The sequence below is a fragment of the Electrona antarctica genome (assembly GCF_951216825.1).
Source record: "Electrona antarctica genome assembly, chromosome: 10".
NCBI classification, from domain to species: domain Eukaryota; kingdom Metazoa; phylum Chordata; class Actinopteri; order Myctophiformes; family Myctophidae; genus Electrona; species Electrona antarctica.
The window spans coordinates 38,248,902-38,262,404 of record NC_136791.1 but is presented as its reverse complement, the minus strand read 5'-3'; the positions used below and the strand labels follow the sequence as shown (position 1 = coordinate 38,262,404).

Below are 13,503 nucleotides of genomic sequence, written 5' to 3'. Positions count from 1 at the left end.
TTGTATTGAGTTTGTGCTTGAAATGTACTGTAATTCTGCAAACTGTTAATAAAATTTTCAATCAATCAATCAATCAATCAATCCTATATGGGGAGAGGCAACAACATAGGTCATCCACAGAGTAGGATGACTGAGGAGCAGAGTAGAACTTGCTGGTCTAAGGGGAGGCATGGAGAGGAGGACTTTTCCACTAAAGTTGGCAAGTCATTTATGTGAATGTTTAATAGTGTTGCATGGACTTAAGCTGCAGCCTTGTCTTTGGTGAAATAAATCCCCCCTCTCTCTCTCTCTCTCTCTCTCTCTCTCTCTCTCTCTCTCTCTCACCAAATCTTACTTATTACTCTCTGTTTACATTCTTCTTCTTCTTCTCTCTCTCTCTCTCTCTCTCTCCCTCTGATGAATTAGTCATATTAGCTGAATTGGGCATAAGGGTTCCAAGTAACAAACGCTGCGTGAAGCTTGTACCATAAGCCATCATCCTGCTTGCATCACATCACAACAACACATCACAAGTGTTCATTCAACTCTTGCCCTGCATTCTGCCCAACCTGGTGTGCCATGCAGGATGCCAGCCCTCAGAATGCCTGGCGTCTCTCCCAGGACTAACAAGACAGACAGACGGAAAGAAAAGAGATGGAAATGTGGATGGATGGAGAGACAGAGAGAGAGAGAGAGGGCGAGGGAGATGAAGAGAGTCATTTTTGTAATGTTTTGTAATTTTCTTTGGCATTTTTCGGGGCTGTTTTGAATAGACATGCCAACTGCCATCTTTGAATCAGAAGAGATCACAGTGTTCACAAAAAGTGAAGTGAACAACGCAGAGAAGAAAAGACAACGAAAGAGCATGTTGGAGAGGGAAGAGAAGAGATAAGGACAAATGTGAGTGATGAAAGGAGAAAGAGAGAAAGACAGAATTACCTACATTTATCAAGACTTGTAGTAAGACTGTTCCACAACCTCTAACAGTAACATTTTAGAGAGAGAAAGAGAATGATTGTGCAGTATACTCCACACTGGCCAATTAGGGGGTGTGGAGTGGGATTTATTTTTTATTGGCCTAAAATATTGTCTATACATACATTCATGAATCGACTTGCTGACCGGCTCAAGGTTCAAGGTTCAAGGTTAGCTTTATTGTCCCTTGCGGGAAATTGGTTTGCAGCCAGATCATAGTAAAAAATACACACAACAACAACATTCAATACAAGACTGAGATCTAAGAACAGGGCACTAGAGACAGAGAATTCATGACATTCAAAGTAGCAAAGTCAGCAAAAGTGCATTAGTGGGCAGTATGTGCAAAGAGGCAAGAATAAAGTGCTATCTGCTGTTCAGCAGTTGAATAGCAGCCGGGACAAAGGATAGTTTGAACCGATTAGTCTTTGTAGTGGGCACCCTCAGCCGACGACCTGAGGGCAACAGTTCAAACTCAGACCGAAGTGGGTGATCCGATACCTCCAGGAGGGAGGAGGCTCTTTTAAGCATCTGCCTCTTGTACAGTTCTATGAGTTGGGCTTGGGTTCTCCCAGAAATCTTACTGGCCACTTTGACGAGGCTGCTGAGCCTGTTCTTGTTTGCCAGGGTCAGATTACCGTACCAGGCAACCATACAAAACATGAGAACAGATTCAATAAAACTTCTATAGAAAAGAGTCATCATCACAGACGAGACATTAAAAGAACTGGACTTTTTTTGATGTAGAGGCAACATGAGAGTCAAAGGAGAGTTTGTTGTCAAGAACGACACCCAAATATTTATAGCTCTCTACAATTTCAATTTCTGTGCCCTTAATGAGTGTAGGAGCAGGACTGGGAGGAGTCCTTCTAAAGCTGATGATCATGTCTTTTGTTTTGGTCACATTTAACTGTAAGAATGACATGTCACACCACGATATGAAGTCATTGACAACTGGCCCATGCTGTACCTCATTGTCTTCAAGAAGGCTAACAATCACAGAGTCATCAGCAAATTTGACAATATACCTGTTAGGGTGATTGCTACAACAGTCGTTGGTATACAGAATATACAGTAGTGAGGAGAGACAACAGCCTTGGGGAGAACCAGTGGAGGAGAGCAACAGAGAAGACAGGACCTCATTTACCCTCACGCACTGAGACCTAACAGTTAAGAAGTCTATGATCCAGCCAACAAGGTTAAGATCCAGTTTAAAATAACTGATTAGCTTCTGGGCTAGAAGATGTGGCTGGATCGTGTTAAAGGCAGAGGAAAAATCGACAAACAACAGTCTGGCCTGTGTTTTTTTCCCCTCAAGGTGGCGGTACAAGAAATGCAGTAGGGTGATAGTGGCATCATCTACACCTCTTCCAGACCTGTATGCAAACTGCAGGGGATCTAGAGATTTCTCCACCTGCTTTAGGATGCTATCTTTGACTAGCTTTTCCAAACATTTCATTACTAATGAAGTCAAGGCAACAGGCCTGAAGTCATTTAATGACTTTGGGGTTCTAATTTTGGCAACTGGGACAATTGTGGACTGTTTCCATAACTTAGGGACCCGCTGTTGTTGAAGAGATAAGTTAAAAATAAAATGAAAAATGCTGCAGAGCTGTTCAGCACACGTTGAGAGAACCTTGCCACATATATTGTCCGGCCCTGGACTTTTTGACTTAGTGTGTCTGAGGTGTTTTTCCACACTTTTTTTGTCAATTACTAGGGCTGGAGGGGCTCTAGTCTCGTTTTTTAATTCATTAATTTTATTAGCAAAGTCCTGATTCTCAAATCTTAGGTAAAACTTATTTAGCTCATTGGCCAGCTGTACATCTGAGTCAAACCCAGGCATGGAGATGAGCTTATGGCCTTTATCATCTGCCCCTGTCATAGATTTCATGCCGTTCCATGCTTCCCTGAGGTTGTTACTGCTCAGCTCAGCTTCGATTTTGTTTTTTTTTGGCTGTCGGTATTGAGCAATCTTTTATAGGTTTTTTTTATATAGGGGCACAACTTTAAACAAAAGAAACCTGTTGACTGCCGGACTAAATCATTTCGATTCGCCACAACAAAGTGGTGACAGGCAGCTTTTAATACTTCATTGTACGACAAAATTGTACGTATTTCCAACTGAAACAAATGTCGATGTATGGATTCACATTAACCGATTCCATGCCAACATTGATTCCAGCGCTCTGGCGGCAGTGCCAACAGAATGCACGAAAAAGGCAGCGAATAAGACCCTGTGGACCGGCTCTGAGAACCAGAAGTAGTAATGGGCCATTTTCAAGTCACCGTCGGTCCTCTTCTCTGGCATCAGAAACGCTAATATGCTAACCGGGAGGTCGCAATATGTTTTATTGCTATCCCTTCCAAACATTGGAAGGGATAGCACCCCTTAAGAAGTATCGAGGTATGGACTTGGCTGCCATATCACGACGTAGAGGCTATAGGCTGATGTCATAGAACCCCATATTTGGGCAAGTGTCAAGGAACGGAAGCTTAAAACCGGACCACATTATTGAGACAGTACAGTAACAGTAGCAAGTCTGTAGGAGAGAACTTTAATGTTGTAGTACTTTTACTTTGTGTGAGTTGTAACATTTGGACATTTAAATGGGATTGTATGGGAGTAGCAAGTCTGTAGGAGAGAACTTTAAAGTTGTAGTACTTTTACTGTGTGTGAGTTGTAACAGTTGGACATTGGTTAGGACACTGATCACAATGCCACCAACCCCCCTGGCAGCAGCCGCCAGCAACACCTTTTCCTTGTCTCTGTTCAAACAGCTGTCAGAAAAGAACAACACTTCCAATGTGTTCTACTCTCCTCTCAGCATCTCCTCTGCTCTGGCCATGGTGCTGCTGGGGGCCCGCGGCAACACAGCCGCTCAGATGTCAGAGGTCATGCACTTTAAGGATGACGTCCACATGGACTTTTCTAAGCTCATGGCTGACCTGAACAAGTCAGAGAAGACCTATGCCCTCAGCCTGGCCAACCGCCTGTATGGAGAGCAGTCCTACCAGTTTGTTGAGGAGTTCTTAAGTGCCACCAAAAACCACTATGACGCACAGCTGGAGCCTGTGGACTTCATTGGCAATGCAGAAGGAGCCAGGCTGAACATCAACAGCTGGGTGGAGAAACAGACACAAGATAAAATCAAGGACTTGCTTGCCCCGGGTGTGGTGAATGGAGATACCAGACTGGTGTTGGTCAATGCCATCTACTTCAAAGCCAAGTGGGACAAGTCGTTCAATGAGGACATCACCAGCGATGCTCAGTTCAGACTGAGCAAGACTGAAAGCAAGCCGGTGAAGATGATGTCTCAGAAGTCTAGGCTCCCTCTTGCCTTCATTCCTGAGGTCAACTGTCAGGTCCTGGAGCTGCCCTACATGCGGAAAGACCTCAGCATGCTTATCTTTCTGCCCATTGAAATGAAGGATGATACGACTGGCCTGGAGAAGCTAGAAAAGGAGCTAACCTACGAAAAGTTTGTGGACTGGACCAATCCAGGCATGCTGAAGGAGAAGAAGGTTCGGCTTGGCCTGCCTCGTTTCCAGATGGAGGAGACATATGACCTGAAAGACATCTTGATGAAGATGGGCATGGTGGAGGCCTTTGACGTCACACAGAGTGACTTCTCCGGCATGTCTCCTGCCAACGACCTGGTGCTTTCCAAGGTGGTGCACAAGGCCTTTGTGGAAGTGAACGAAGAGGGCACTGAGGCAGCTGCCGCCACTGCTGCCATTATGAAGTTCATGTGTGCCAGTGCCGAGGTCCATGCACGCTTCATTGCTGACCACCCTTTCCTCTTCTTCATCCGACACAACCCCACCATGAGCATCCTCTTTGCAGGCCGATACTGCTCCCCTCCTTGAGTTGGATCTCAGCTCAACTCTGGTCCTGGGTACCCTGACCACAGATACTTTACTGTTTACTGTACTTTACTGCATTGTTTAGAGGCCCCTCAATGTGGGACCCAAATTTGGGGTAGATAAACTATATCCAATATTCAAATTCGTAAGGGAGGCTTAATGTATAAAATTAAACTAGGCCACATGATGTGTCAAATGTTTGTTTAACTGTTGTAACTTGTAAACAAACATTAAAAGTCCATAGACTTGGCTGCTATATCACATAATTTCAAAAGCCTGTGAAGAAAAAGATGGGTAGTGGTGGAGAAATTGAGAGAAATAAAGGGGGAGCAATATTCCAGACAGACAGACCGGTCCTACCGACCGACTGACCGACCCGGCCAGCCAAACAGATAGGCACACTGATCCCACAGAAAGCAGAGTTTGAAATAAGGCAGTTCCATTCCTTAATGTGATCCCTCATTGTCGACGACAACCCCTTCGCATTAGTAGATGGACTGAGGAGAGGAGAGCAAGAGGAGAGGAAGGGAGAGGAGAGCTCTCTGTCATGTCTGGTATGTCTTAAACTCATGCCAGCTCCAGCCCACCACCCCTCCACCCCAGACCACATAACAGTCTGGGTGACAAGCTCTGCCAAGGAGACCCAAGTATCCACTACGAGTTACCCCTCTCAAGTCTCTGTGTGTGTGTGTGTGTGTGTGTGTGTGTGTGTGCGTGTGTGCGTGCGTGCGTGCGTGCGTGCGTGCGTGGGAATGAGAACTTGAGTGTTTATTTGCACATGTGCACATGTAAGTGTGGGTGCACGTTCCTATCTGTGCGCGCGTGTGTGTTTGACATTTACCATTCTCAATGCCATTTACATTGGCATGCTGTTGTAAACCACAGAGTCTCTGAGCCTGAGCCCAACATGCTGATGATGACTGTCTTTAACCACGCCACGCACGCACGCACGCACACACAGACACACACACACACACACACTAGAATGTAACAATTAAGAATAGCCAACTGGCACAGATGGCTGTAAAAAATATATTTTGAGTCTTAAGCCTGGAGGACACTGTAATGAAAAGCAGCAGAGAGACCAACTCACCCAGGAACTACTCACCCAGGAACTACTCCCCCAGGAACTACTCCGCCGCATCGAAAATGTCTCAGTAAATCAATGACCAAGACATCGTTAAAACCTACAGTTGGGTGCCACCGATATTGTCCCTTATCATTTGACCCATTTAGGCCTGACCTCAAAATTTAAAAAAATCCTTCTAAACCCTCAAGTTTTCTGAAATAAATATTTTCACGATTTTTCAAAAATAGCAGACCTACAAGCTCGTAGCGCGCCACTCGGTGGCGCGCTATGAGCTTGTAGATCTGCTATTTTTCAATAGCTAAATTATAACAATGTTTAAAACACCAAAAGGGGTTCCCGCCCAAAATGGGTTAACTGTCCTTTTGCGCAGATCACGCAAACCTCAGCAAAAAGAAAAGGACAATATCGATGGCCTCCAACTGTATTTGGGTTGGACGACGTCTCAGTAACAATGAAAATCAAATCACGTCATGCAATAACTAAAAAATAAATAAAACATTGCTGAAAGGACAGCTGGTAGTGTATGCATGTTTCCTTAGGAAGTTATCTTATAGTATCTAATGATCTATAATCGAATCTGTTGGCGATACTAAATGTGAGTGTCTGTCAAATGGGGATTTCTGGAGTTTTGCAGTGGCCATTAAGTCAAGATCAATATGTGTTAACCATTATATATCCTCATCAAACCCCGACCTCCCAGTCTCAGGGCGGACACTCTAACCACAAGGCCACTGTCTGGTTGATGTCAATTAAGAACAAACTCTGAATGTTTGCATTATTTTATTATTTTTGCACTTTTCACCTCCTTGTCAGTGGAGGACTACAAGTAAACAGTCAATTCCAACTTTGACTCTGTCTTCATTGGCTGCGGTTTACCTTTATGTTAAGTGGCAGTCCCATACACTGCAATTGAACATTATAAACAATGTCACACAAAAGTGAGTGAAAATAGCAGATCTACAAGCCTACAAAACGGGTTGCCACAAGAATAAAATAATTTGAGCAATAGACACTGTGGGTCGGATTTTCCTTGTGCTCACCAGTTATATTGTTGGTTTATGGTTAAAATGATTTTTTAGAATTGGCTTACAATTAGGAAAGAAATCAGGTTAGGATTAGGATTTGGCAGTTAGAGTTTGGGGTTGTAGTTATGCCAGTTTATACTTACTGTAGTGCCAGTGCTGAAAATAGGCTTCAGAGTTATGGTTAGAAATGGCGATATATATTTTCTTAATGGCTTTTATAAAATTGCTATCCTAAAAGTTTATGTCCTCACAAATATATAATACCATATATAATAATGTGTGTGCGTGCGTGCGTGCGTGCACATGTGTGTGTACGTGTGTGTGTGTGTGTGTGTGTATGTGTGTGTGTGTGGGTCTGTGTGTGCGTCTGTGTGTGCGTGTCTCCAGGGCAGGCAAAGTACAGGACACAGCTGTCTAGCACACCATTGGGACACAGTATAACCCGGGGTCCGCCTGGCCTGCAAACACACGTGCGTGCACACACCACACACACACACACACGCGCGCGCGCGCGCGCAAGGAGGGAGGGAGTAAATCTCACCTATGCATGCATGGCAGCAGTGAAATCGTGAAAATCTCTGAGGTTTTCTTTGGCAAGGAGATATGACGTGTCTTTGGCAAGACAGAGGGGAAAAAACAACAGCTCTGAATGTCTGTTCTGCATTTCCAACATGACCTCTTGTTGTCCAACGGCTGTTTACCAGGAAGGGCAGTCCAACAATCTGCTGCAGCACAGACACATGCAGAGAGACAGGGAGGTAGAAGACCAACACAGACACATGCAGAGAGACAGGGAGGTAGAAGACCAACACAGACACATGCAGAGAGACAGGGAGGTAGAAGACCAACAATCTGCTGCAGCACAGACACATGCAGAGAGACAGGGAGGTAGAAGACCAACAATCTGCTGCAGCACAGACACATGCAGAGAGACAGGGAGGTAGAAGACCAACCATAGGTGTGGTGAAAAGAGAGTGTATTACGCACACACGCACGCACGCACGCACGCACGCACGCACGCACGCACGCACGCACGCACGCACACAGTGGTGTAAAAGTACTCTGCTTTAAAGCCTACTAAAAATACCATAGAAAAACTCAGTAAGTAAAAGTAAAAGTCCAGTATTAAAAATGCATATGAGTAAATGTAGTAATCTTGAACGCAGCGTTCGATTGCGGTGAAACTGCATGGTGGCGCTTTGAGTCACGTCTTTACCTGAACTGCACCGATCTGCCTAACAGTTTGTATGCACACTCCCTAGAGGCCAAGGAAAGACTTCACCCTGCATTTTTCAAATCTGCCTTTCATAGCGCCACCAGGAGGCCAACTTATGTGAAACACATAACACATTTTTAGTCCTTCAGTCCTTCAGATTTCATCCAAATATCATGTAAATCGGTACACATGATCAAGACGGATCTGCATGACTTTTTTATTCTATTGTGGTTTACTAAGATTGACATTTAAAGTTTCCTGGTGTGGCCTCAAATCATAAACGCAGCGTTCAATTGCTCTCTCTCGTTCTCTCTCATTCTCTCTCTCTCTCTCTCTCTGAATGCCACTTTGGTCTATAATGCAACTTGCAGGATGGACATAATAATGACAAATAACTACCTATTTAAAAATAAAAAAATCACACCCGTGTGAACTGAGTGGTGTAAGGTCTTATATAGACTGATCAGCTGTGGTCTGACGTAATGTCTGACGTAATGAAATCACACCCGTGTGAACTGGGTGACCATAGCAACCATGCTAATTTTTTGGTACGAACAGACAGACACGTAAACTAACAAAGCCAGTTGTAGGAGTGGTTTACACCACTCAAAAATAACCATGTGAAATGACTGTCAATCAAATCTCTGTATCTGCTCACTGTCTTTGTCCAGTGTATGTGTGTGTGTAAGTGTGTGTGTGTGTGTGTGTGTGTGTGTGTGTGTGTGTGTGTGTGTGTGTGTGTGTGTGTGTGTGTGTGTGTGTGTGTGTGTGTGTGTGTGTGTGTGTGTGTGTGTGTGTGTGTGCCAGACAGGGGACCCTCTGTGTGATCAGGGGCCAGCCAGGACTGCTCCTCAGTTAGCGAGGTCACAGCAGAGCCAAGTTACTGCCTAATTAGATTACTGCACACATCCTGCTCAGGGGCCACACACACGTACACACACACACACACATACACACAGTCACACACGCACACACGCACACACACACACGATTATAAACAGACTCACATATAGACACAAATGCATATGGACGCAGACAAATACGTAGGTCCTATACCTCACACACAAAAATACACGAACACATAAAGATACCAACATGAAACCACACGCACGCACGCACACACGCGCACACACACACAGTACATGCGTGCACGAGTACATGTATGCGTGTCAGGAAGTCGGTGGCCCCAAATGCAGCTGACCTTTCAAAGGCCTTGAGTTGACCAATGTTTAGTTCAAGACCATCTGCAGGTCTTACATATGCACAAACCCACACACACGCACACAGTCACACACACACACGTGCGCACACACACACACAGTCACACACACACACGCGTGCGCACACACACAGTCTCACACACACACGCGCACACACACACACACGTGCGTGCACACACACACACACACACACACACACACACACACACACACACACACACACACACACACACACACACACACACACACACACACACACACACACACACACACACACACACACACACACACACACACACACACACACACACACACACACACACACACACACACACACAGCAGATTTAGATTTCCTGTCCAGGTCACAAAGGCAGACAAGTGGTCTTTTTCACTGCAACATGTGATTCAAATTAGTATGATATATTCCTATAGTTAAATTACTGTTTGGTCACACAATCTACTAACACCCCCCCCCCCCCCCCCCCCTCCCTCTCTCTCTCTCTCTCTCTCTCTCTCTCTCTCTGTGTATCTCTACTTCAGCTATCTTCTCTCTATCTCCCCGGCCCCCTCCTCTCCCTCTCAGACCACCCGTCCCTCTCCTTCATGTCCACCAATCATGTGTAAATTAGCTATGAAGGCTTTTCTAATTGCTTATATAAAAACGTATGCTAATGCACCCCCCCCCCCCCCCCCCCCCTCCACTCTAATTTTACCCCCCACCCCCACGGTCTCGTCATATCCCCCCTCCTCTCCCCTGTTTTACACTAAATGACTGATGTAGCATCACCCAGCACCATTTTCCTCCTCATTAATAAGATATGCTATCTTTATTTATTAATGCCTGATACACACGCACACACGCACGCACGCACACGCACGCACGCACGCACGCACGCACGCACGCACGCACGCACGCATTTATGATACAATTAGGGCTTAGTGATAGAGCGATCACTATATGGTATCTATCTATATAAAAGAGGAATTCACAGCAGCATAAAGGGTGATGGTGATGAAAATTGCTGATCAACAAGCTCACAACGTGTAGCGCTTTGACGTGTTGTGAGCTTATAGATCAACTATTTTCAGCCAAGTGTAAATCAGGCGTTAGTGCTTGAAGGTCTAAAGCAGTGGTTCCCAAAGTGGGTCCGGGGACCCCCAGGGGTCCTTGAGGGAGTTCCAGGGGGACCCCAGCTAAACGATATAGTGTGGAACCAAATGGACCCGTATAGGATCTGTAACTCAGAGTGTACAAAATGGAACCAATGGGGGTCCACGGGCTAATGAGTATCATTTTGGGGGTACTTGACATGAAAAAGTTTCTGGTGTGTGTGTGTGTGTGTGTGTGTGTTTTTTGTGTCGCATAATCACATTGTTGACCAGCCGGTCATCAAATTATTGGCTTAGGAATGTGACAAAAACAAAAATGTCCATGAGTGCAAGGCTTCATTGGGTGTGTAATTGATATAGAAAATATGTTTTTTATATTTTTTGGGGGGTGAACTATACATATTCGGTTCATACTGCGCGCGGCCCACCACTGGTTTTGAGAACCACTGGTACAGGGACACAACTGTACATGGGGGAAGATACAGTCTTTTCATAACAGGAGCCTTCCTCATTAAGCATGTGTCATTAGTATGTTTTATTTGTCTTTCTTTTTTTTCTCCAATCAGAATAATTTGGACTGAATGCCAAAATCAGTGTCACCAGGAGATTAAATCAACACAATGTTCTAATCTATTTGTACTGTTCTGATATCTGTAATAACCTCCCAACACAAACGTGCATTCTTTACAAGCACGCACACACTCAAATCCGTGCGTGAGTGTGCAAATTCCCCTGAACGCTCACACTGCAAGTGTGTATGCGTTTGTTTCTAATCCCCCCCAGCCCCCCAACACTAGTGCACGTACGCACAGGTGCAACACACAGAGACAAACACGCACACAAAAACAACAAATATACCAGCGTCGTAAATCAAGTCTGAGGAGGGGAAGTCATTTTCCTCAGCCATTACTGCTGGGCAGCAGTGGCTACTAAATTAGCCTATATTAGCTCTGTGTTTGTGTGCACGTTGGTGTGTGCGTGTGTGAGAATGCGAGTGCTTACCCAATAGAGGGGCCTGGTGCGGCCCCTGCTAGCGCGTAGTGTGTAGCGACAGGGGCTAATAGAGAGATAATGAGTCTGTCCAGGTTAACGCCTCTATTAAATCTCTTCTTAATACTCTCTCCCTGGAAGGACGGGTGTATTAGAGGGGGCTCCGCTCCTCGTTTTATGAGCACCGCGTTATGAGAAAAGTGAAACGTCGATGAATATTCATGGCTGAGCAGCACTAAAAGGCGACTAACAGGCAGTTTGTTTTTACAGCGCCTTAAAATGAAGGTGTTGAAACGCTGCCGATGGACTGGACATAATGAACTGGAATTCTGTTTGACTGTTATAGATCTGTGGTACTTTATTGATGCCGTTACTACAGAGTATAGGGACAATACTGTAGGCTAATTGCACTGCTGGCTTTCTGTTTCTGTTGAAAACATTTGGGATTTGGGATCTGTTGAGATTACCAACCCATGGCCCGTCAGCCAAATCAGTTCCGTAGTGATGCCTTTCACTTTTTTGTAAATACAAAGCACAAAACACTTTTCGAAATAGACAAATATCAATATGAGGCTCTTCTTGGACACCAGCTGGCCCCAGAGCAGTTGAGAATCCCAGTTGAACCTTGTCTTTTAGAGATTTGACATCACACTTGACTCATAATGATGTTTGAGGACACCAGCGACGCACACAACACCATCTGCAGGCAGAAGTTGGTGTGAAGTGATGTGTTCGCCATGCCACGAGAGACAACACTGAAAGAAGGAAATAACAGAGGGACTCTTAAACTTGGACTTTTGCCATCCACACAACTCCCAATGTTTTTAACCTGAGATACCTATTGAGCTGGCCCAGTAAGACCTACTAAAACGGTGCCAGAGGAATACCAGCGTGGGCGACCAGCGCAAGCTATTTGTCAACTCGGAGTTGGATTCATGCAGTTTATCAGTGAGTCAGACATACCCTCTAGTTTTGAGATAGAATGCTCACATGGGGAAAGAAATCACATCTCGAGCAGATCCATAGGGAAATAAATGTTTACATGGTATGCTATGCTATCAATCCAGTTAAGTGTTAAATATGGATGCATTAAATCAATCAATCAGTCATTACTCAACGGACACATTAGTATCTTAAACAGACTATATTGGGTGGATAAAACAAATGCAGTTAATGGATGGCACTGATGCTAAGAAACGTAATTCTCAGTGTACGAAACAATCCAGTTATTTTCAGCAAAATATATAAAAGTGTTTGTGAGATTTAGAGATGACTATATGGGTGCACCTTCAGCAACTACTAAATGGACAAAAATAGGCTATTGCCCGATACATCTCATACTGTAGCTTGTCTTATTCCACATTTCAGTACATATTGTTCACAGCATTTGCCATGTTTTCAGTCATGATTAATTGAGTTAATTGAGATTAATTACGTTTCTTTTAATATGGGGTTATTTCACACTGAAAATGTAAAATGTATGTACTCTTAAACATGCCTCCAAGTAGGTCAATGACCCCAATCCTAAGACATTGTGTGATTGTATTCCGTATATCAAAATAACCTTCACCTGTCCCTTGCTGATTAGGCTCTCATTTACTTGACTGAAACCACCTGCCAAATGCCAATGCGATGTGATTGGTACTGTAGCTCCAAAAATAGGGTCTTGTGACTGTTTGTGTTTAGCGGTAATACATTAATACTTTATAATGATGGAAGAACTTCACTATTTCCGTGCATTAGTATGCGTGCACATGCATAATAATATAGCAATGGTAGCCTATAGCAACCAGTAGTGCTGTGTGGCCATGATGTGCTCTAAACAGATTTCTGCCCCGTGTCAGCAACTTATTTGGAATCAACAAATGGCTCAATTTGAGAATTATTTGAAATTCACCATCACTTATATGTTACAGAATCTCAGTGCACAGCTCTCAAAATGTCGTCATAAACAAAAGTGATAAGAAGGCCAATCTGCCAAATCTCCAAACCTTAACCCGTTAAAACCGGGGAAACACCTGTGTCACTTTA

General features: G+C 44.4%; 1 protein-coding gene across 1 annotated transcript; it reads left to right on the top strand.

Moving 5' to 3' along the window:
* Window positions 1-3,672: 3,672 nt before the first annotated feature.
* Window positions 3,673-4,824, top strand: LOC306930828 (leukocyte elastase inhibitor-like; the record flags this gene model as incomplete). Its single annotated transcript, XM_079511924.1, has 1 exon — window positions 3,673-4,824. One exon carries the CDS (start codon window positions 3,673-3,675, stop codon window positions 4,822-4,824), a length of 1,152 nt encoding a protein of 383 aa, XP_079368050.1.
* Window positions 4,825-13,503: the final 8,679 nt, after the last annotated feature.